The sequence below is a fragment of the Cucurbita pepo genome, chromosome 3, assembly GCF_057944985.1.
Source record: "Cucurbita pepo subsp. pepo isolate OVF chromosome 3, ASM5794498v1, whole genome shotgun sequence".
NCBI lineage: Eukaryota > Viridiplantae > Streptophyta > Magnoliopsida > Cucurbitales > Cucurbitaceae > Cucurbita > Cucurbita pepo.
The window spans coordinates 1,455,969-1,477,292 of NC_141800.1; the positions used below are offsets into that span (position 1 = coordinate 1,455,969).

At 36.5% G+C, this 21,324-nt stretch overlaps 6 protein-coding genes across 8 annotated transcripts; 4 read left to right on the forward strand and 2 right to left on the reverse strand.

Moving 5' to 3' along the window:
• The first annotated feature begins 654 nt into the window (after positions 1–654).
• On the forward strand, positions 655–3,356 carry LOC111789959 (uncharacterized). The gene is made up of 3 exons (XM_087122074.1): positions 655–1,388; positions 1,570–1,689; positions 1,781–3,356. The coding sequence occupies exons 1-3, from the start codon at positions 972–974 to the stop codon at positions 2,756–2,758; spliced, it is 1,515 nt and encodes a 504-aa protein (XP_086978200.1). The 5' UTR covers positions 655–971; the 3' UTR covers positions 2,759–3,356.
• Positions 3,357–3,749: 393 nt separating this feature from the next.
• Positions 3,750–4,921, reverse strand: LOC111791025 ((21S)-21-acetoxyl-apo-melianone synthase SDR). The gene is made up of 3 exons (XM_023672200.2): positions 4,782–4,921; positions 4,392–4,707; positions 3,750–4,322 (listed from the first exon to the last, which is right to left on the reverse strand). The coding sequence occupies exons 1-3, from the start codon at positions 4,814–4,816 to the stop codon at positions 3,852–3,854; spliced, it is 822 nt and encodes a 273-aa protein (XP_023527968.2). The 5' UTR covers positions 4,817–4,921; the 3' UTR covers positions 3,750–3,851.
• A 1,827-nt stretch (positions 4,922–6,748) lies between these two features.
• On the forward strand, positions 6,749–8,462 carry LOC111791026 (secoisolariciresinol dehydrogenase-like). 2 transcript variants are annotated; one of them, XM_087121837.1, is made up of 2 exons: positions 6,749–6,912; positions 7,580–8,462. In XM_087121837.1, exons 1-2 carry the CDS (start codon positions 6,872–6,874, stop codon positions 8,373–8,375), a joined length of 837 nt encoding a protein of 278 aa, XP_086977963.1. In that variant the 5' UTR covers positions 6,749–6,871; the 3' UTR covers positions 8,376–8,462. The 2 variants fall into 2 exon arrangements, with proteins under 2 accessions (XP_086977963.1, XP_086977964.1); XM_087121838.1 differs by having other exon boundaries at positions 6,779–7,110.
• Positions 8,463–8,848: 386 nt separating this feature from the next.
• LOC111791637 ((21S)-21-acetoxyl-apo-melianone synthase SDR-like) lies at positions 8,849–10,857 on the reverse strand. The gene is made up of 3 exons (XM_023673044.2): positions 10,741–10,857; positions 10,253–10,568; positions 8,849–9,497 (listed from the first exon to the last, which is right to left on the reverse strand). Exons 1-3 carry the CDS (start codon positions 10,776–10,778, stop codon positions 9,018–9,020), a joined length of 834 nt encoding a protein of 277 aa, XP_023528812.2. The 5' UTR covers positions 10,779–10,857; the 3' UTR covers positions 8,849–9,017.
• Positions 10,858–14,655: 3,798 nt separating this feature from the next.
• On the forward strand, positions 14,656–16,848 carry LOC111791054 (uncharacterized). 2 transcript variants are annotated; one of them, XM_087122071.1, is made up of 4 exons: positions 14,656–14,789; positions 14,880–14,963; positions 15,307–15,524; positions 16,530–16,848. In XM_087122071.1, the coding sequence occupies exons 3-4, from the start codon at positions 15,366–15,368 to the stop codon at positions 16,698–16,700; spliced, it is 330 nt and encodes a 109-aa protein (XP_086978197.1). In that variant the 5' UTR covers positions 14,656–14,789; positions 14,880–14,963; positions 15,307–15,365; the 3' UTR covers positions 16,701–16,848. The 2 variants fall into 2 exon arrangements, with proteins under 2 accessions (XP_086978197.1, XP_086978196.1); XM_087122070.1 differs by having other exon boundaries at positions 14,703–14,963.
• A 3,377-nt stretch (positions 16,849–20,225) lies between these two features.
• LOC111791110 (protein GL2-INTERACTING REPRESSOR 1-like) lies at positions 20,226–21,324 on the forward strand. The gene is made up of 2 exons (XM_087122119.1): positions 20,226–20,384; positions 20,783–21,324. Exons 1-2 carry the CDS (start codon positions 20,307–20,309, stop codon positions 21,161–21,163), a joined length of 459 nt encoding a protein of 152 aa, XP_086978245.1. The 5' UTR covers positions 20,226–20,306; the 3' UTR covers positions 21,164–21,324.

The window sequence follows — 21,324 nt, forward strand, 5'->3', positions numbered from 1 at the left end:
TGTTAATAAATCCATAAAAATTTATGCTCATAATATAAAATATCATAATAATGTAGATGATCGTTGTTCGTAATCACTTAAAAACGTTGTTAAATTAAAACAAAATAATTAGATACTGCAAATATTAATAGACGTGGTTGTTCAAGGTTGAAAAAGGAAGGAAATGTAGTGAGTTAGCATGATGATTTCATTCTTCATTGTTGAAAGTAAAAAGGTAAAAAGTAAAAAGTAAAAGTAAATTGTTGGAAAATATGGTAAATTAATTAATTTAGGAAGATATTTATTTTGAAACCACATTTAATTGGTCGCTGAATTTGCGTGCCAAATATGTCCCTATCGTCTCCCTAAAATTCCCTCTATTCATCCCATTTTATTTATATATATTAACCCAAATATATTCTAATAAATAATAATAATTTCCGAATCTACCTTTTTTCGTTGACCGCAGACACGAGATTACAGTGTCCGAAATTCTGTGACGACGCCGTTACCAAATCAATATTTTATTTACTAATTCAATATTTTATTTTTGTTTTTACCCAATTCGATTACGCCACGCTGGAAATGTGGAAACAAGTCAAGTTTAATATTATTTATTTATTTATAATTCAAATTCCCACGTTAATACCTATTTTACCCTTGCAGTTTTTACGCTTATTTGCCTTCCTCTGCTTCTTCTTCCTTCTTTCTCCATCTTACAGTTACAGTGTCTGTACTACTCTCTATTTAAGTTGCTTCTTCCGATCATTCTTGCAGTTTCTTCGTGGGGTTTCTTTTAAAGTTCTTGTTTCAGTGTTCATTCATAGACCCATTAAGGGTTGTTCTAGATTCTGGCTCTGCTATGATTTGAAACGGTACTTTGCTTTTTTCAATTGATTTATGAACTGTTTTGCTTTTCTTTCGAATGAACAAGCGGACGAGGAGTTTAGCCATTGTTTGTTGATGTACGGATCTACCAGTTGGAGCTGACGATGCCAAGGCAGAATGTTGCGGTGGAATTGATTCCTGGGAAAATCCGAAAACGAGGCTGTTCTTCATCGGCTTCTTCCTCATCTTCGATTCTTCAAAATTACAAGTTTAAACGAGCGATTCTGGTGGGTAAAAGGACCGGATCGAGATCCCCTGCTTCTGCATTTCCTTCCACTGAATCCCCCAATTACGAGCTCCATCAGTGCGGCAGTGCCCGGTCCAAGCAAGCTACAGTCTCGGCGAGGAAGCTGGCAGCGACTCTGTGGGAGATGAATGAGTTGCCGTTGACGACAGTGAAGGAGGGTCACGAGAGGAAATCGAGAAAGGAAATGAAGGCTATTGAGAAAACGACACGGTCGATTCATTCTGGTTGTTTGCCGCCTCATCTCTCCGATCCGTCTCATAGCCCTGTTTCCGAGGTGGGTTTCTGCTTTTTGCCCTGTTTTCTCTATGCAAAACTCTGTTCTTATTTGATTTGGAACAAAATGATGGATATTCAATTCTGTGGATGAAAGGCCCCTCGTAATCAATATCATCTAACATTGCCTGTTACTTCCAATTCATTTATGTTAAGGATTTGGGTTCTTTTTACTTTTGTAGAGGGGGGGTCGGTCGGGGACAGGAAGTCGTCGAAGAACTCCATCCATGTCTCAGAGGCCAAAGCTTGCCGATCATGGCGTTCGGGTTCTTGATTCTGTTAGAACTGCTAGTTTTATGGAGGTACGTTGTACCTGATGTTAAGATATTACTTATGAACCCATGATCATTCCTTTAATTAGCCGAGGTGGGACTCCCTCTATTTGTGATACAGATTGAGACAAGATCAAGAGTCCAAACTCCGAGCGTATCGAATGTTGGCGTTAAATCGCGATTGAAAGATGTTAGTACTACATTAACAACTTCAAAGGAGCTTCTCAAAATCATTACCCGTGTATGGGGCCAAGAAGATCGTCCTTCAACGAGCATGTCTCTAATCTCAGCCTTACACACCGAGCTAGAGAGGGCTCGATTGCAGATCAATCAGCTCATCCAAGAGCAAAGGTATGAGCAGAATGAGATAAGCTATCTGATGAGGTGGTTTGCTGAAGAGAAGGAAGCTTGGAAGAGCAAGGAGCAAGAAGCTGTGGAGGCTGCTATTGAGTCCGTGGCTGGAGAGCTGGAAGTTGAAAGGAAGCTTCGGAGAAGGCTGGAGAGCTTGAACAAGAAGCTGGGGAGAGAATTGGGTGAGACGAAATCATCACTTGTGAAAGTTGTGAAAGAATTTGAGAGTGAAAGAAGGGGAAGGGAATCTGCTAAACTCAGTGCTGTGCTTCGTGAGGGACAAACTCGTGAAGTTGAGGCGTTTTTGGGTATCAAAAGGGGTAAAGAGGAGGCAGGGGAAGTTGTGGATTTGGGTGAAAGTGATGTTGATTCTGTAGAATTAAATATGGAGAATTACAAAAGTTATGATTGGATCCACTGTTGTAGAAGGCCTTCAATGGATGATGAACTCAAGGCAACAACGAAGTCTAATTCTAAGAAGGGTTCAAGAAAAAGCATATCTGATGGATTGGAATGGGGAAGAAGCTCTGTAATGGAGAAAGTAGGTTGTTCAAAGAACCTCAGAGACCAGATCTTATATGGGTCGAGGCTGGGTTCGCTTAAAGTCACTGCCAGCCCAACTAGGGCGTGGGAACAAGCGCGGCCCTCAAGAGACCTCGCTGATACAGTCGCTGAGAGAGCTTCCTTGGTGCAGGGTAATGGTTTGAAGTGTAGAGGGGACGGTGTAAGTTCGAGGAAGTACAAGTGAGCCCAGCAACCAAAACCATTGGATCGGTCGAGCCTGCTAAGATGTTGTAGCGGCCCGGTGCTGATAAGCTCAAAAAGTGCTTTGAATTCTTTTTTTTTTTTTTTTTTTATTTCTTATTCTTCTTTTTTGGGTTCTTCCCGTTCCAAAAATATTTACTTCTCGAACTGGATCGTTACGTGTGATGGGATAGTAAATGGTGATAACTTCTCGAACTGAATCGTTACGTGTGATGGGATAGTAAATGGTGATGTCCTACCAAGCTCGTGGCTCCTCAACTAAGAATTCTTGGAATGTAGTAACTATATGGCTCTTCAACTAAGAAACGTGTCGAGTTATCATCACCACTCTCCAACTACCATATTGGTGAGGTTCTTGGAATTTAGTAACTATATGGCCGGCTCCTCAACTAAAAAACGTGTACTACCACATTAGTGAGGTTCAGGTTCTTGGAATGTAGTAACTAAATTGGTTCGTGAAGGGTGACCAAGCAAAAAATATAATTCTCAAAACGATAACATTTGGAGTTACTTTGACTTTATATGTTGACTCTAAGCATTCAAACTATGAAGTTGAATATAAGGATTATGAAAATTCTTTATATTACGAGTCTATTCTTAGGTACATAATAAAATTTCATTTACAAAAGTGTTAAATTGTAACACTTATAAAAATATTAAATACTTTGAATAGTTTTACAATTAAGACAAGGATGTAAGATAAGGATGAAGACAAAAATAGTGATATCATTATGTATAATTAAAAAAAATTGAATTTTTAAAACATTTAATTCAAGGAGAATTCTTCAACTAACTAGAATTTCTGTATTAAGTTTAAATCTAATTTTTTTATTGTCTTCTATATCTAGTTTGTGTATGAAAAGTATTAAATAATGAGTTTGAATGGAGTAAGGTAAATAATAATAAAATGCTATAAAAAGCAAATAACAATTTCATAATAATAAAATGTTTAGACGCATTTAATTTGAACTTAATTGAAACAACGCTAATTTAGATGGGTATTATTCAAAATACAATTGACTATATTATCACAATAGACATTTAAATTCCAAAATAAAATAAAATTAACTATATTTTCAATCCATGAGCTTAAGAGTCTTAAGCATGGAAGGATTGACAACGCTATAGCCTCCATCGACCACAAGATTAAGCCCACTCACATAGTTTGCCTCGTCACTAGCTAAGTACAGCGCAGCCCTGGCTATGTCATCGGCTTTGAGCACGCAACCCTTGAGATTGGCCCACCCGGTCACCATGTTCTCCAAAGCCTCTGCCTGTTTCGGGTCTGTGGGCCCAGCAATCCCAGTGGCCACGACGAAGGGGGCCACGCAATTGACTCTGATACCGTGCTGGCCAAGTTCCGCCGCTAGGTTCCTAACCAACCCCAACACAGCGCATTTGGAGGCTGCGTATGGGTGCGTTGAGAGGCCTGCAATGTTGGTGGTTGCACTGGTTGTGAACAAAATGCACCCTTTTTTCTCGGGTATCATCACCCTGGCTGCATGCTTCGCTCCCCAAAATGCCCCCATCACGTTCACCCCCAACACCTTCAATTACCACGAATGAGGCTGTTAATGTGTGGATTATTTTTGGATTAAGGGATAATTAAATACTACCTTGTCCAAGTCAGATTTTGTAACGTCCAATATTCCACTAAACGGACGGTCGATGACGCCGGCGTTGCTGTACATGATGTCCAGCTTGCCGTGCCGGCAGACGGCGGCGTCCACAAGATTGCTGACGTCTTCTTCCTTGGACACGTCGCAATGGATATAGCTTACGTCTTCGCCGAGTTGGTCAGCGATTTTTTGGCCGACTTCATCTTGGATATCGGCGATTATGACTTTGGCTCCATTTTCGTGGAAAATTCGCACTACGCTAGCTCCGATCCCGCTCGCGCCGCCGGTGATAATCGCCACCTTGCCTTCCAGTCTAAAAACCCCAAAATTATATAATTAATTAATTAATTAATTAATTAATTAATGAAAAGAATGGAAAATTGATACCTTCTGAGAGCGGTAGCAGAGGCATTAAAGCTCATCTTGTTCAACAAGAAATTCAGAAATTAAGGAAGCGGTTAATGGGAGAGAAAAGGAGAGAGGTTTGGATTTATTGAAAGGTGTGATTTTGTGAGGGTGGCCATTCACATATTTATAGGGGAAAACTAATTTATTTTTGGGTTATTATTATTATTTTTGTTATTTTATTTAGTTGAGGATACATATGCGTCTCATATTCCTCTATTTAAGGCATTTACCTACTTTTATTTCATCATTATTATTATTATTATTTTTTGTTTATTTGATTGGAATTAACTTTCATGAAAGTATTAAAAAATCTCATTAATGACGTCACTCCGTTTTCGATAAACGTGTTAATAAGATAAACAATTGAAATTAATTAATTAATTAAAATATAAGTAACTAAATTGAGATTTTACAGAGTTTGGTATAAAGTAACAATATAAGTGTGAAGCTGATTGGTAGTCCCTTAAATAATGGGGAAATTGTTTGAAATTTGAACGTCATAATTATATAATTACGTTATTGAGAAATTTAAAAAATTAAGAATAAAACTGAGAGTAATAAAAAGTCAAAAACACTTTTTAAAAAGTCAATTTTCTTGTACATTTTGAATGGTGCGGAGTCATTGTCTTCACACTAGTTGACAAACTTTAAAGCTTTGGGACTATTGGATTGCAGGCTAAGTTTTGGTTTGCCAACTTAACACAACTCATACACAACCTATATTCATTTACACACGGCCTATGTTCATTTCAATCCTCGACTCTAACTAACTTTTCTCATCTCTACTTTAGGCCAAAGTCTCTCATATACAATCGCATCTTATCTCTTCATCTAGATTCCCAACAACACGGTCGATGTATCGTAATGTCATCATAAGTCCTAGGATGTTCTGGACATTTGCTACTCGCTCAAGCACGCTAATTGAGAACCGACCCCAAAAGTCTACTATATCGCTAGGACATCCTGAACATCCATTTCTTTAGGGTTCTATCGAGGCATAAACCCTCTTGTATCTTTATCGAGTAATTTACGAATATTGTATCAGATATCCGGTGCACATATCAACCTCTGACACATGGGCTAGGGAGCAATGTTGGTACACCCGTATTGTCTAATACTATTCTCAGAAAACCTATTTTCAAAGGAAGACACTCGTCTTGTAACGCTCGACCACGCTATGACACAAAGCCAATGAGTGATGGAGAGTTGACACCATACCTCCTCCTATAACACATTTGGAGGTATGTTTAATTTGGTTGGAATAGATGTGATTTTGATGAACGGTCATACCATTTTTTAATTAAGTACTTTGAATAGTTTAGTAATTAAGATAAGGATCAAACGAAGAAAAATTAGTCCACCCATGAAGTGACACGTGCAATTTCAGATTAGTCTCCTTTAGAAACCTTTAATCATATCTTTGGTGGCTTTCTTTCAATTCAAAACGGAGAAAATAATAAGGAAGACTTCTGAGGTAGACTTTCATCTTTTAAAATACCCATTCTCAAAACTTATACCCAAATTAAATAGAGTGTATTAACTAGATTATTATGTCTAATAAATATTATTATATTTGTGTCTAATAAGTAGGTCATGATTCCGGTCGAAACAGAGTCGAGTATACCGATAGTGAATTTGGGGTCGTATAACAGCACCACTTCTTATCAAAACTATATTGTGAAAAGAGTATGTCGTGAATCTCAAATATTATGAGGTGATGACACGAAAGTGGCCCCCAACTGACCACACGAGGGCCTAAGTAATATAAATATCATGATCTGAGTGAGTAAGACGGTGCATCCTCCAACATACTACCACACAAATTATTAATTTAAAATATTGTGGATTGGACATCTTAAACGCCTGATGTTAAGATAAGATTCTCCAAATACCCAATGATATTCGTGTTTTGTCTTTTCAAAAACTCAAATTTTTAAACCAACTTTGTTTTGTTTAATCTTCAAACCTTTTTCCATTATAAATTTGTCCCCTCTCCCTCTAACTCCATCCATTCTCTCTCTCCATCTCTCTCTCTATCTATCTCTCCTCTGTGTGAAGAAGAAGAAGACATGGCAAGTCAGCTTATCTCTGCACCAACAGCACCAAGGAGGTAACCCATACCAACATTTGGCTAACTTTTTCTGCTTTTCAACTTCCTAGCTAACAACACGATTCTCCATAATGGTATAATATTGTCCACCTTGACTATAAGCTCTCAGCTTTGTTTTGGGCTTCCCAGAAGGTCTCATTCCAATGAAAAAAGTATTCCATGGTTATAAATCCATGATCATTCCTTATATTAGCCGATGTAAGATTTTCATCGTCCAATAATCATAATCTAAGAATTTTATGTAGTTTATATAGAAAATTACACGATCCCTTCCGCTGCTATTTGATATGAACATGTAGATCTAGACTTTATGTGTTTTAATCATCTTGTCTCCAACCAATAATTCATCAATACACTAAAAAACTATTTTTTTTTTAATAATATTTTGAGAACATTTTTACCCAAGATAGTCAAACAAGGAGAGGCGCTGAGCCCTATGACATTTCCATTTATATTGTATTTAAAATATGAACATAAACATTAAAAAGTATTTAAATTAATATTGTCACATCACGCTCTCAATTACCGATATAATATTAGTAGAATATATTATAATAATTAGTTAAGAGTTAATATTATTTCTTTTATGGTTTGAGTATGGGGTGTATCCTATTTAAATCCCAATCCTATTTCTGATTGTTAAGCGTATTAGTATGTAATCCATTAGGCTCGAGGGAAAAGTAGCAATCATAACCGGCGGCGCAAGTGGGATAGGCGAATGCACAGCAAAACTCTTTGTCCACCACGGCGCCAAAGTAGTTATCGCCGATATCCAAGACGACCTCGGGCAAGCACTATGCGCCACCGCACTTGGCGGCCCCACCAACTCCCTCTACGTCCACTGCGACGTCACAGACGAAGCCCAAATCAAAGCTGCCGTTGAAACCGCCGTCAAAGCATTCGGCAAGCTCGACATCATGATGAACAACGCGGGGATAGCGGACCCGAGCAAGCCGCGAATCATCGACAACCAAAAAGAAGACTTCGAACGAGTCATCAGCGTCAACATCACGGGCGTGTTCCTTGGCATCAAACACGCAGCGCAGGCCATGATCCCGGTGAAAACCGGGTCGATTATATCGACAGCGAGCTTGGCGTCGTATGTCGGTGGTTCGGCCTCGCACGCTTACACTTGCTCGAAGCATGCGGTGGTGGGGCTTACGAAGAACGCGGCGGTGGAGTTGGGGCAGTTTGGGATTAGGGTGAACTGCTTGTCGCCGTTTGCGATGGTGACGCCGTTGGCTACGAGGTTTGTGGGGTTGGAGGGGGAGGAATTTGAGATGGCTATGAACTCAATGGCGAATTTGAAAGGGGTTACGCTTAGGACTGAGGATGTGGCGAATGCGGCTTTGTTCTTGGCGAGTGATGAGAGTCGGTATGTGAGTGGCCATAATTTGTTGATTGATGGGGGCTTTGGTATTACTAATCCCAACATCAAAATCTTTGAATACCCTCAAAATTAGGTGCCTTTTGTCGCCACAAATAGCCGCCCACCATGCTATTCAACAATTTGTTACAAAGCAATAAAATAATGGCTTGAAATTACTCAATTTTTAGCTATGTCTCTTTTTATGAAATTGATTTGAGAAGCTAGGAAAGTAATAAAAATATTGAGTGCTATTGTATTAGTGGCCAACAATATGGGAGGAGAGGGAATAAGAACTCGAACTTGAAACTCTTGCCGTGTACTCTCTATTCTTTATTGATTATTGATGGAGGGTAAAATGACTATTTCGCCCCTTGGTTGACTTGGACCATTTTAAGAGTTTTCTAATTATTCTTCCTTTTAATTTTTAAAATATTATAAATAATTTCACGTATGAGGTACTATCATCACTATCATCGTATAATTCTCTCTCTCTTTAATTAATAAATGTGAATGGACTTTGAAGTAAGCTAAATGATAATAAAATGACGTAAACAAATAACAATCTCGTAACGGATGAAATAAAGCATTTACTTGAAATTTGACACCCAAATGTTTAAACACCCACGAAGGTAGGATTTAATTTGAACTTAGTTGAAGCAACCCTCATTTAAGTGGGTATTATTTTAATAATCAACCCAAGTTCAAACTTTGAAATTAGAAAATTAAATAAAAGGCATCACTTATTTTCAGCGAACGTGCTTATGGTCATGAGCATGGAAGGATTGACAACACTGTAGCCTCCATCGACCACAAGATTGAGTCCACTCACATAGCTCGCCTCGTCACTAGCTAAGTAGAGGGCAGCCGTGGCTATGTCATTGGCTTTGAGGACGCAACCCTTGAGATTGGCCCAGCGGGTGACCATGTTCTCCATCATCTCTGCCTGCATCGGGTCTTTGGGCCCTGCAATCCCTGTGGCCACGGCGAAAGGGGCCACACAGTTGACTCTAATCCCGTGCTGGCCAAGTTCCGCCGCTAGGTTCCTAACCAACCCCAACACTGCACATTTGGAGGCTGCGTATGGGTGCGTTGAGAGGCCTGCAATGTTGGTGGCTACACTGGTTGTGAACAAAATGCACCCCTTTTTCTCGGGTATCATCACCCTGGCTGCATGCTTTGCCCCCCAAAATGCCCCCATCACGTTCACTCCCAATACCTTCCATGTCATTTAATAATACAGTAATTGATCAGCCTCCAATGCTCTAAATTACCCATTTACTTAAGAATCCAACTGCCTTTTTGTATTCATTTACTTAATCCTACCCTACTCAAAATTTAATACTAATTAATTATAACCATTCTAGTAATTAAAATTTAATACTAATTAATTCTAACCACTCTAATAGTTAAAATTTAGTACTAAAGATGAGATCTCACAATCCACTCCCTTAGAGTCAGTATCATAGCTTTTTCAATCTATGTGGGACTTCCATTCCTCCTTGTTTGGGGCCAGTGTGACACACCCCCTCATGTCTACCTCTTTGGGGCTCAACCTACTTACTCACACATCGCCTGGTGTCTAGCTTTGATATCATGTGCAACCGCTCAAGTCCACCCTTAGTTAGCAAATATTGTTCTTTTTAGGCTTTTTCTTTCGGGCTTTCCCTCAAAGTTTTTAAAACGTTTGGGGAGAGTTTTCTATAAGTGTTTCGTTCTCCTTACAACTGATGTGGATCTCAAATTAATGACATGTAGGTATTATTTATTAAGGTTAAATTAGACAAAAATAACTTTGTAAAATTAAAAAACATACCTCACATCAATTTATTATTTTTTTTTTTAAAGGAAAATTACAACTTAGATTTTGGAAGTATTTTTATTATTTATATGTCAAATAAATTAATAAACCTTTTTATTTTATTTTGTCCTCCAATTATGTTATTTATGGATTAAGGAATAGTTAAATACTACCTTGTCCAAGTCAAATTTTGTAACGTCCAATATTCCGCTAAACGGACGGTCGATGACGCCGGCGTTGCTGTACATGATATCCAGCTTACCGTGCAGGCAGACAGCAGCGTCCACTAGATTGCTGACGTCTTCTTCCTTGGACACGTCGCAACGGATATAGCTTACGCCTTCGCCGAGTTGGTCAGCAATTTTTTGGCCGACTTCATCTTGGATATCGGCGATGATGACTTTGGCTCCATTTTCATGGAAAATTCTCACTGCGCTAGCTCCGATTCCGCTTGCACCGCCGGTGATAATCGCCACCTTGCCTTCCAGTCTAAAAACCCCAAAATTACACAGGTTAATATCCCACTTTAAGCATAAACTTTCATGGCTTTGCTTTAGGACTCCCAAAAAGCCTCATACAAATGAGTTAGTATTCATCACTTATAAACCCACGATCATTCCCTAAACTAACCATATATAATTAATGAATGGAAAATTGATACCTTGCAAGAGGGGTGGCAGCAGAGGCATTAGAAGTCATGTTATTGAAGAAGAAAGTCAGAAATTAAGGAAGCGGTTGATGGGAGAGTAAAAGAGAGAGGTTTGGATTTATTGAAAGGTGTGATTTTGTGAGGGTGGGCATTCACATATTTATAGGACAGATTTGTCTGATGAAACTAAATTATATTTCGGTCATTCATTATCATCATTATTATTGCTATTATATTTAGTTGAGGATACAGAAGCGCCTCATATTTGTGTTTAAGCCACTCACCTACTTTTGGTTCATTATTTTATTTTTTGGTCACATGTTTTATTCCCTTTACTTACAATTAACATTTATGAAATTATTAAAAGAGAAATTGAGTGGAATTGTCAGAAATTTTAACGTCATAGTTACATTACTACTTTATTTACTTTTATTATTATGTCTAGATTTGTAGTTATTTTCTTTATTTGTAATTCAGTTGGTTCATTGGGAGTTTATGAATTCACATAATAGTGGCTTAGTTTTGTTTAAAATTAAACTTCTAAGGAATTATGGTTACTCGGGTAAATCAATTATTGAACATATCTTGGCATTTATGAACCTATCTCTCAAAAAGTTTTCTTGAAATGGTTGCAAAGAAGCAAGCATGTGATTGGTAGTGCTCATACTTCTATTGTAACGTGACGTTATAAATAACTCGAAAGTTGGATTTTGAAGGAAATGAGATCTGCATCCCTTGACGTCTATCAGCCATGAAATTTTGTGGGAGAGAGGAGGAGAAGCAAACAGAGAGGAAGAAAAAGGACGGGAAAATACGTTGGAAACAATCGCGCAAAGGGAGAGAGAGATCCATCGAGAAATAGCGTCGACTCGGATAAATTAGATCCGGGTCAGACCTGAACCGGATAATCGAGACCGGTTCATGTTAAGAATAAGAAATCGATTTGCGAAGGTATGTTTTGATTGATATTCATAAGCTTTGAATATGATACAAGCTAGCAACTAATACCTACTTATAAGGAGAATATGAACTAATTAAATATTCCGACTAAAATAAAATATATTATAAATCAAATTATAATAGAATATTAAGATATAATATCTGAGATATATTCTATAACTAATATATTCTCTAAATATTATATCTCAATAGTTCAGCCTCGGTCCAGCATGTCACGCAAGTCCAACAACCCAAACACCTGCAATGGCCCATGCCGGTCTAGCCTGTAAACCCTCGGTCCAAGTTCCCTAAGCCCAAAACCCTTTCGATCTAGTAGCCCACGTTTGCAGGCCCAAGTTTCCCTCGCCCCAGCTAAACCAACCTGCAGCCGACGGCCACCGAGCCAACCCGAACCGGACTGTAACTCGCGCCTTGACCCGACAACGTTGCACCAAAGAAACCTTGAATCGAGAAGCTCTAGATAATGATAAACGAGAGTAGTCAAGAGTGCGGAGCTTCGGGCTCAGGGAGCACCAGGTGCTTGTTTATGAAAGATTAACCGGGCAAGCAAGGGAAGTCAAAGTGTTTATGAAAGGTGTCCGAGAGAAAGAATTTACTTAAACTTAGTGCTTGTGAGACCGAGTGACGACATGGCTCGCCTTGCTACCGTCACATGGCACCCAGCGACATGACCAGCCCTTCGGCTCGGCTGCTATTAGATGGCTTCTCGGCTGTTCGGCTCGGCTTCTCCAATTTTGGCCTGGTGTCCACCGTTTCGACCCTTCCAAACCTATTTTTGGTCCCGATTAAAGTAATTGAGATCATTTTAGGGTCGTATTTCACATTTATTAATTTAATATTGAAATACTAACGGAAGGTGACGAATAGTGTGATAGGAAACGAACCCTTGCAACATTTGGAGCAGCTCTCGAGAGACGGGAGCTTACGTTTAGCTAAATTAGGGAGTAGTTCGGCCAATGCCAACAGACGTTAGTGTATGATAGACTAGAAATTGTTTGCATTGCAGTTATATTTACAATGTATGATGATGTATGAGTATGATGTTTGAGCTGTAATGCATGATAATGTACTTAATTTATATTTCAGTGTATGACATACCTGATATGTTTGATGTACTTAATGGCTTTATGATGAGTATGATGATTGCATAATGTTTATCTTAATATGTTGATGTTTTTCATATTAAGCATGTTATATGATAATGAGTGTCATACTGCATCATGTAGATAGATCGACCTAGGACACAACCTTAAGAGCATCAAACGATATTAATATAAATATCCAATGAGCATGTGTTACGTAATGTAACAAAGAGAAGAGACTAGAGGGTTGTATCAGAAGATATGTTAAGATGGGAATTAGAGAGACCTTATGCATATTGTATGTACATGAGCATAGGAATACTTCCCCTATAGATGATGAGTGCAGACGCGCACAGTATGACGAGCAGGGTGATCATAGGGAGCATGACACTAGGAGTTTCATTGACCTCTGGACGTCGCTACAGAGTAGCTTCACCAGAGAGGGTCCAGGGGGTGTGCAAGCCGCCTTGGGATCCACATTCGCACGTGTGGGTTGTGTATAGAGAAGTACTACACATCCATAGTAGTCAGAGACTAGAGGCCACTCCAAGATGAGATGATAGGTCTCAAGAGCATGATTGCATGTGTTTGCATTTAGCATAGCCCCTATAGTGGGATCACTTACCGAGTATTTTTCGAAATTCTTAGGTCGTGTGCCACATCATTTTTTTTCAGGTAAAGGCAAGGCAACCATGTACGGATGACGACGACATTCACGAGTAGAGACTGTGACACGTGCATAGAATATATGCATATTTAAATTCCTAGTCTTAGGTTAGAATAATTTGTTTTGCATTTCAATATTTTAAAATATTTTATTTTGTATTTGTTTTAATTTTTTTAATTCAATTATTCTGTTTGAAACACGTAAAACCGTCAGTATTTTCTAGAAGATGAAGTTGTTTTAAGCGTTTTCGAAGTCTATGTTATAAATTATTTTCATTTTAAGAATTATATTTCTACATTAAGAGACAAACATGAGACCCTAATAGCAACTAGAAATACTTACAAAAACTTAAAGGTCATTATATCTATTCTATTTTAAAACAACATTTTTAATCCATAGTTAAAAAAAAAATTAATTATTGGAGTTCTGAAACTTCTAATGTGTTTGAAAACAACATTTTTAAGTCAATAATTTAAAAAGGTAAGTTGCTTCTTCCAGAAGTATTTGAAAACTTCTTTTCCATAAAATAATTCTTTAATATTTTAAACAAATTAATTTTATTTATTTATGGATAAATATGTTTTAATAATAATTTAGACGTAGTATCGGTTTATTTTCATATACTTTACTCAGACATCACTATCACTAGTTGGTTATCTTTTCATCACGTAATAATTTTGTGTTAAAATAAATGAAAGGTGTGAATATATATCACAGTGTTACCAACTTTGTTGTGCTTAATGTCAAAATAATTTAATTAGACTTGTGTTAATAGCTTTCTGTGTTGACTTTGTCTTATTGTATTTATTTATTTTTTGAAAAAAGGGGTTTATTTGATTAAACAATAAAATCTCTGACGTTTCATAAATACTTGATTTTGGTCCTAAATTAATAAAATCATTACATCTTACATGGAAGTTGGTGAAGCATTTTAATGAAAAAAATAATGATTATAAAATGATAGTAATAATATAATTTTAAAATAAACCTTTTTTTTTTTTTTTTTTTTTTCCCTCCCTGCCGGCCGCCTGTCACCTCCCCCATAAAAATAGCCCAAAACATAGGCCCATTAATATAAAGCCCATTAATATAAAGCCCAATCTCTTCGTTGAAAAGTGATGTATTATCCCCAAAACATAGGCCCATTAACTTAAACAGGCTGTCGTCGTTTAATGCTCAGATTAATTATTGATTATATTTGTATTAACCATTCATGTACAAAACCAGACACGTGGGTTATGGTGGACACGTGCGAGGCTCACTTTCGCTCAACCCAGCCCAAAGCGACGCCATTCGCAGCTTCAACTCGAAGAAATCCAACTCCGATTAAACTGAGATGCGCTGTTGGATCAGTGGGTTTCTTTTAATTTCTAATTCTCCTAAATTTCTTCCAGATTTTTCTTCTAGTTACATTCATTCTTTTGCGGGATTGATGTTTTCAGCTGTTCTCAGTGGTTCACTATAGTGGATGCTAGTTTCGGGGGCCGATTTCTGCTCGATTTCCTGGGTTTTCTGTCGATTAAAAGGTGAGGAAATTTTGGGAACAGGGTACAAATTGTTGAATATTTTTCGTGTCTTTGTTTTCGATGTGTTGAATTATAGCTCTCGGGGGAAATGGATTCCTTTGAATGCTAGGGTAAGCACTTGAAATTGTTTAGATAACCGGCGGAGTTTCCCTCTGGAGCTTCCAATTTTTGGGTATCTGTTCAATTTACGTTTCGAATGCTTAATTTGATGAAGAACATTGCGGAAGTTATTCCGAGTTCTTTCTTGTAGATCCATTAGGAATCAAATTCTGCTTGATTATGTTCTCTCTTGTTTCTTGTTATAATTATGGAGTTATATTGATGTATAGCCATGTATATGCAGCTCTTGGGAAGAACGGGTAATTTACTACTTTTTGGAAACCACAAAACTTGGTTGTAATAATGTCAAGACCTTGGGTTCTTGTCTGTCTGCTGTTACTCATCGTGTTCTCCTCACAATTTGAGTGGAGGCAACAGTATGAGAACGAACTTGAAGCAGGCCCAAACGCCTCACAGACAGAACCCCATATGTCTGAAAGAGAGGAAGCTGTAAAAGAAAAGGTGAAATTCCAGTTTTCTATCTCTTTTTGCCTTCAAGTTTGCCAAACTACTTGAATGTTTCAGGTGTTTCAATTTCTTTCAATGCTTTAAATGATTAGATTTTCGATTGTTGTTACTGTTGCTATTACATAGGAACAATATATGCATTAGGTTAAGGTGAGATCCCCACGTTGGTCGGAGAGGGGAACGAAGCATTCCTTATAAAGGTATGGAAACCTCTGGAAAGGAAAGTCCAAAAAAGACAATATATAGTAGCGGTAGACTTGGGGTGTTACATATATTTTGTTCACGTGGGCATGTGAACATTTTGGTATTTTGGCTTAGAATTCAGTCTAGAAGGGAGTGTTCCCTGTCTCTCGAAGTGCTAGGGTGTTCCTCGTGTGTGATTTTGCTGTCTTGAGATATTTTGAAGGTGACTGATAGGTAAAATTGGATAGCCACCTTCACCGCTAGTAGATATTGTATAGTATGGTGGACGGTAAGATTTGCTAAAATGATATTCAAAGATTTGTTTTTGACCATAAGGAAAGGTAGAGAGTTTTTCAAGCATAATACCCTTTTATTAGTTTTGTTGCTCTTGAAAGCTTTTAGAGACAACCTGAATCTTCTTCAGAATGCGATCTTTGTGGGAATCCTACCAAAAGTGTTTGAAGCTATGATTTGAAGACTTACATTAGAAAATACAGGAATTTTCCCATCATTTTCTCCTCCTATAACACTAATGTGAGATCCTACATTAGGTGGGGAGGCGAACAAAACATTCCTTATAAGGGTGTGAAAACCCCTCCCTAGTAGACGCGTTTTAAAACCGTGAGATTAACGGTGATACGTAACGGGCCAAAACAGACACTAGCGATGGACTTTAGCTGTTACTGCTTGCGATGGGCCAAGCCAACTTTACTACGTTCTCTTGTTTGGTTTGTCCATTTTATTTATGACTGGTCTTGTTGGTTTGTAATATGATCTGTAAATATAATACTAAAAGTTCTTTCAATGCTACTGTAGATTATCCTTTCCCAGGAGAAAAACATCCGGAGATTGAATGAGGTGGTGCAGAGTCTTAGAAGAGAGTTGGTCGAGTGCAGGGGTGAAGAACACGAGGCAGTGAATAGCACGGTGAGGCCTATGACTGAGCTTCTAACAGTGTTCAACCAGCAGCCGATATTAGATGATTAGGTCCCATGCCACTGACCACCACCCGTTCTTGTTATTACACTTCGATAGGACTCTTAACTGTAGATGTAGAACAATGTGTCCTCCTTCAACTCGATCCATCACTCATAATTATATATATATATCAAATCTACGCCCTATGATTAATTAAGCTAAGTTGATTGTCATTCACTCTTATTTGAAAATAATAAAAGCATAAAATTGTTGTACAACAAGCTGCTATTTATGTATATATTTGTTCTGTCTGCTCTCTGTACCCAAATTTTATGGCTGGTCTACAGGTATGCTATCAACTAAATGCACTTTACTTCCATTCAATGGGGATTGGTTTCAATATTCAAATTCCAAGTTTTACAGTTGAGGGGCTTTGAATTTTATTTTTTTATTTTATTTTATGCAACTCGACATATTTAGCTGATTTTCTAGGTGTTTGTAGTAAGCATGTTAGTGAAGACAAACCATAACATCTCAAGCTCACCGCTAGTAGATATTGTCATTTCTCAAACTTTCCCATAAAATTTTTAAAACATGTTTGCTCGAGAGAGTTTTCCACACCCCTTGTTGTAAGAAATGTTTCGTTCCCCCCTCTACATACTGAAATGACTTGTTTATGTTCAAATTATCTGTGTTAGGTGGTCTCTTAATAAGTAGATAAAATTCTCACTTTTGAAACGCCTAAAAAAGAAGAAGAACGATGATAAAAGATAAAGCAGATACGTCTTTAATAATATTTAGGGTTTGAGACCAAAAAAACAAAAAGAAAACATAGCGGCATAGGAAGTGAATAGGAGAGGTAGGAGTTGACATTATTGATTTCATGAGAGCATTGGTAACGACCTATCATGAGAGCATTGGGCTCACATTAATTGAATATATTCATTTCATGCACTAATTGGATGTGCATTATAATTAATATTGTGATTTCTTATTTAATTTTAGGGGTAGCGATAATGGATAATAGAGAAACACCCATATTTATTATTCTACACTCCCAAATTAATTCCCCTAATATTAACAATATGGGTCTAATTTTATGCAAATTTCATTTTAATCCTTTCCCTAAATTGATCCAATTCAATTTATGGGTTAAAGTCAAATAAATATTATTGTATGAACACCAAACAAGCTTTGTATTTCAATATTATTTTCTCCATTCTTGATTAAATTACTCTTATTGTTTCCCTTCAAATAGTTTATGATGCGAATTAAAGAATATGGTGTTGAAAAAGTTGACTTGAAGATAGCATAAGACAGAGAAAATTAATTATCATTATTGATAGATCCAGAAAATGAGGGTCAACTTTTATATAGAGAGGATTATTAAAATTGGATTCAAGAGATATATACCTCTATTTGTGTGACACCCTTTAACCTCCTTAAACAGAAATATACCTCTATTTGTCTCGTTTCATTTCTTTAGTTCGACGAATTCGGTCCATTAACCTAATTGAGTTGATGTCGTGCTCGAATGAAGATTATTTGTCAAAGATAAATCTGCGAATGGATCCTAATTTTATTTAATAATAATAATTTTGAATTATTATCAAATATAATCTTTAAACAAAATTAAATTAAAAAATTGTATTTTATTTATTATTAGTATTATTTCAAATTTGGAGGCCATATTTAATAATTTTGTTGGCATGTGCAATTAACTCAACGGATCCTCACATTAAAATGTGGAAGGTCAATATCGGGAGTATCGACTAACTAAAGGGAGGAGACGGGTAATAAAATTAAATACAAACATAAATAATTTTTTAATTAATTAATTAATTAGAATTATCGACTTAAGCTGAATTTAAATCGATTTATAAATATGGGTTTAGATTTCCCTTAGCAAATAAAAAAATTTAGACCCGAAAATATTAGCTTATTTATGAACCATTATTACAAGTCCATCCAAATACACAGTTTAAGTGATTATATATTTATTAATTTTCGTCTTTCATAAAATAATATATATATTTTTAATACGTCTAAATAACTAAAAAAATATAATTAGATTAAAATGTATATATAATAACGAAAATGATATGGGTCCATTTTGTTTCCATGTTTATCACTAAACGTGAATAATTAAATATGTGGCAGTTGTCATTCTTTCATTAAGTCGCAACAGACATTAATTAAGCTGTTTAATTCTATTTATTATTGCAGTTCGATCCAATTTATTTACACCCCCCAAAATTATCCCCTTTTTTTTTTTTTTTTTTTTTTACTTTTTTAAATCCATTTCTTTTTTAGGTATACCTATTTAATGAGAAAGAATACCTTCTTTTTACTCTCTATATTTTAAAAGTTTACTACTTTTACCTCCAAATTATTACTAATTTAATTACCATTACTTTGAATTAATAAAATTAATTCAGGTAAAAAAAATTTAAAATGTAAAAACGAGTAAATGACATATTTTATTCATTGTGCTTTAGATTTAGATGATAATTGACGTGAATTATCTACTAAAATGAGTTATCAATTTGACAAACTCACAAATTATCTTTTGAATATGTGATATATGTTCATTGTAATGACGCTGTATGATTTGCATCATGGTTGAATGGATTGTAGACGTAAATTAAAAAAATTACATTACATGAGAAAATGACAAAAATTGATAAATAAAGAAAGTCCATTATTTGCAAAAGAATATAGTTCCTAAGTCCTTGCTACAATTGTTCGTGATGAAAAAAAGGTATGCACTCGTCTCAAAAAGCATGCACCCATCTCAAACTCGAAAGTTTAGGTACCATCTAAAAAATATATATATATATAGCATGCATTGGTTTTCAAACGTTTGTGTATTAGAAGAGTCAAACTGTTCAGTGTGGCTCATTGGAACATACTTCAAATATTAATTAAGTTCACTCGAGTTTAGATAATCTATCTATATTATTTACTTCTAACTTTGATACATATACGAACACAGTCAATTAAGATGATTTATTATTTTTAATGATTAATGAACAAAATATTGAGTTAATTTAAAAAAAATAGAAACTTGAAGATGAGAAGGAGGGGGAAATAAATAAATTGTTATTTTTTAAAAAATTAAGAGGTAAAAAAAAAAAAAAAAAAGATCGTGCAATCCATTTAATCTGAGGTGGCGTGTACCATTAAATTGGGGAGTAAAAGAAAATGGGTTGGTTATTATTTTAATAATAAAAATGTCATTTAAGTTTGGCGGAACATTGGCAGCTAATTCTTGGAGTTTAATAAAAAAATAAATGGGCGTCGGCAAACTTTGATTTCTGCAGCCAAAAATTACAATAAACACCGACTCTCATGTAATCAATGAAACCCAAGGACTCTTTGGCTTTTCTTTTATAAATAAATCCCCTAATTACTTTCCTCCTTTTTTCTTCCCTTTTTTTTTTAATTTAATTTAATTTAATTTAATTTAATTTAATTTCCCACATTAATTCATTTTCCTGCCCCCCTTAATTTACACTCTTTGCCACCCATTTCCACAAAATTCATTTCTCCCTCTCTAAATTAATGAAAGAAATAATAATAATAATAATAATAATACCCATTTCTCTCTCTTCTTCCTCTGCCTCCCACTTTCCCACCCTCCCTTTTCTTATATAAATCATTCCCCGGAGTCCTATGTTTGCCACAAACTCACTCACATTTTCTCACCCTCCTCCGCCGCCATCGCCGCCGTCTGCTTTCCAGAACTTCAAGGTATATCCATATTACAACGTTTCAAGTTCTTTTTTTTTTTTCTGGAAGAGCTTTAAATTGGTTTTAAAGCTCTGTTTTTGTTTTCTTTTGAAATAGTTTGAAAGCGGCATTTTCTTTTTCCTTCCGCTTCTCTCGTGTAAAATTGCTACAAATTGGGTGTTTCATAGCTTGAAAATGAAGTGTTATATCACTAATTAACTAAAAAGCTAAAGTTAGTGTTAATTATTGATATAATTAAGGATTAACTTGTAAAAGTACAAGTGGTTTTCCAATAGCATGTTATTGGTTTACTAAAAATAAGTGGAAGTTCATAATTAAGACGCCGTGTTTTTATTTTGATAAATTTGTGTTTTTTTTTTTTTTTTTTTTTTTTTTTTTTTTTTTCTCGATTGTAACAGAGATTAGAAGAGGAGAAAATGAGCAGAAGAAGCAGTGGAAGTGTTCCAAAGCTTGAGTTGAAATTGAACCTGTCGCCGCCACGGCAACATCCTTTGGGGTCATCGCCGAGTCGATCAGCGACGTTGTCACCCACATCGCCACCGAGCTCTTGCGTGTCGTTGGAACTAAACCAGGACGACAGCGGTGCGGCTCTCCGATACTCCAGCAGTCCAGAAGCGACATCGATGGTGCTGGTCGGCTGCCCTCGGTGCCTGATGTACGTGATGCTGTCGGAGAATGAACCCAAATGCCCAAAATGCAAAAGCTCTGTTTTGCTTGATTTTCTCCATGACGGCGCCGCTTCAGGTCCTCCGTCGAGGGGCGCCGCCAGAAAGATCTAAAGAAAATCACCCAAATCTGAACTGTCTTCAACTCCCATTTGGGTGTTAAATGTTCTTTTTTATAATTGAAAAGAAAATGGCGTAGCTTTTGTTGAGAAAAAAGTGTAAGAGAGGCCAAAATAGAGTTGAGAAGCTGAATTAATATTAATTTTATTTAGATA

Coding starts and splice junctions, on each gene's coding strand:
- LOC111791025 (XM_023672200.2), bottom strand. CDS start 4,816: ATGAGCTTTAATGCCTCTGCTACCGCTCTCAGAAG. Junction 4,708..4,781: donor TCTGCTACCGCTCTCAGAAG/GTATCAATTTTC, acceptor TGGGGTTTTTAG/ACTGGAAGGCAAGGTGGCGA. Junction 4,323..4,391: donor CAAAATCTGACTTGGACAAG/GTAGTATTTAAT, acceptor TGGTAATTGAAG/GTGTTGGGGGTGAACGTGAT.
- LOC111791637 (XM_023673044.2), bottom strand. CDS start 10,778: ATGACTTCTAATGCCTCTGCTGCCACCCCTCTTGCAAG. Junction 10,569..10,740: donor GCTGCCACCCCTCTTGCAAG/GTATCAATTTTC, acceptor TGGGGTTTTTAG/ACTGGAAGGCAAGGTGGCGA. Junction 9,498..10,252: donor CAAAATTTGACTTGGACAAG/GTAGTATTTAAC, acceptor ATGACATGGAAG/GTATTGGGAGTGAACGTGAT.
- LOC111789959 (XM_087122074.1), top strand. CDS start 972: ATGCCAAGGCAGAATGTTGCGGTGGAATTGATTCCTGGGAAAATCCGA. Junction 1,389..1,569: donor CTCATAGCCCTGTTTCCGAG/GTGGGTTTCTGC, acceptor TTACTTTTGTAG/AGGGGGGGTCGGTCGGGGAC. Junction 1,690..1,780: donor GAACTGCTAGTTTTATGGAG/GTACGTTGTACC, acceptor TTTGTGATACAG/ATTGAGACAAGATCAAGAGT.
- LOC111791110 (XM_087122119.1), top strand. CDS start 20,307: ATGTTTGCCACAAACTCACTCACATTTTCTCACCCTCCTCCGCCGCCA. Junction 20,385..20,782: donor CTGCTTTCCAGAACTTCAAG/GTATATCCATAT, acceptor CGATTGTAACAG/AGATTAGAAGAGGAGAAAAT.
- LOC111791054 (XM_087122071.1), top strand. CDS start 15,366: ATGTCAAGACCTTGGGTTCTTGTCTGTCTGCTGTTACTCATCGTGTTC. Junction 15,525..16,529: donor AGGAAGCTGTAAAAGAAAAG/GTGAAATTCCAG, acceptor ATGCTACTGTAG/ATTATCCTTTCCCAGGAGAA.
- LOC111791026 (XM_087121837.1), top strand. CDS start 6,872: ATGGCAAGTCAGCTTATCTCTGCACCAACAGCACCAAGGAG. Junction 6,913..7,579: donor GCACCAACAGCACCAAGGAG/GTAACCCATACC, acceptor GTAATCCATTAG/GCTCGAGGGAAAAGTAGCAA.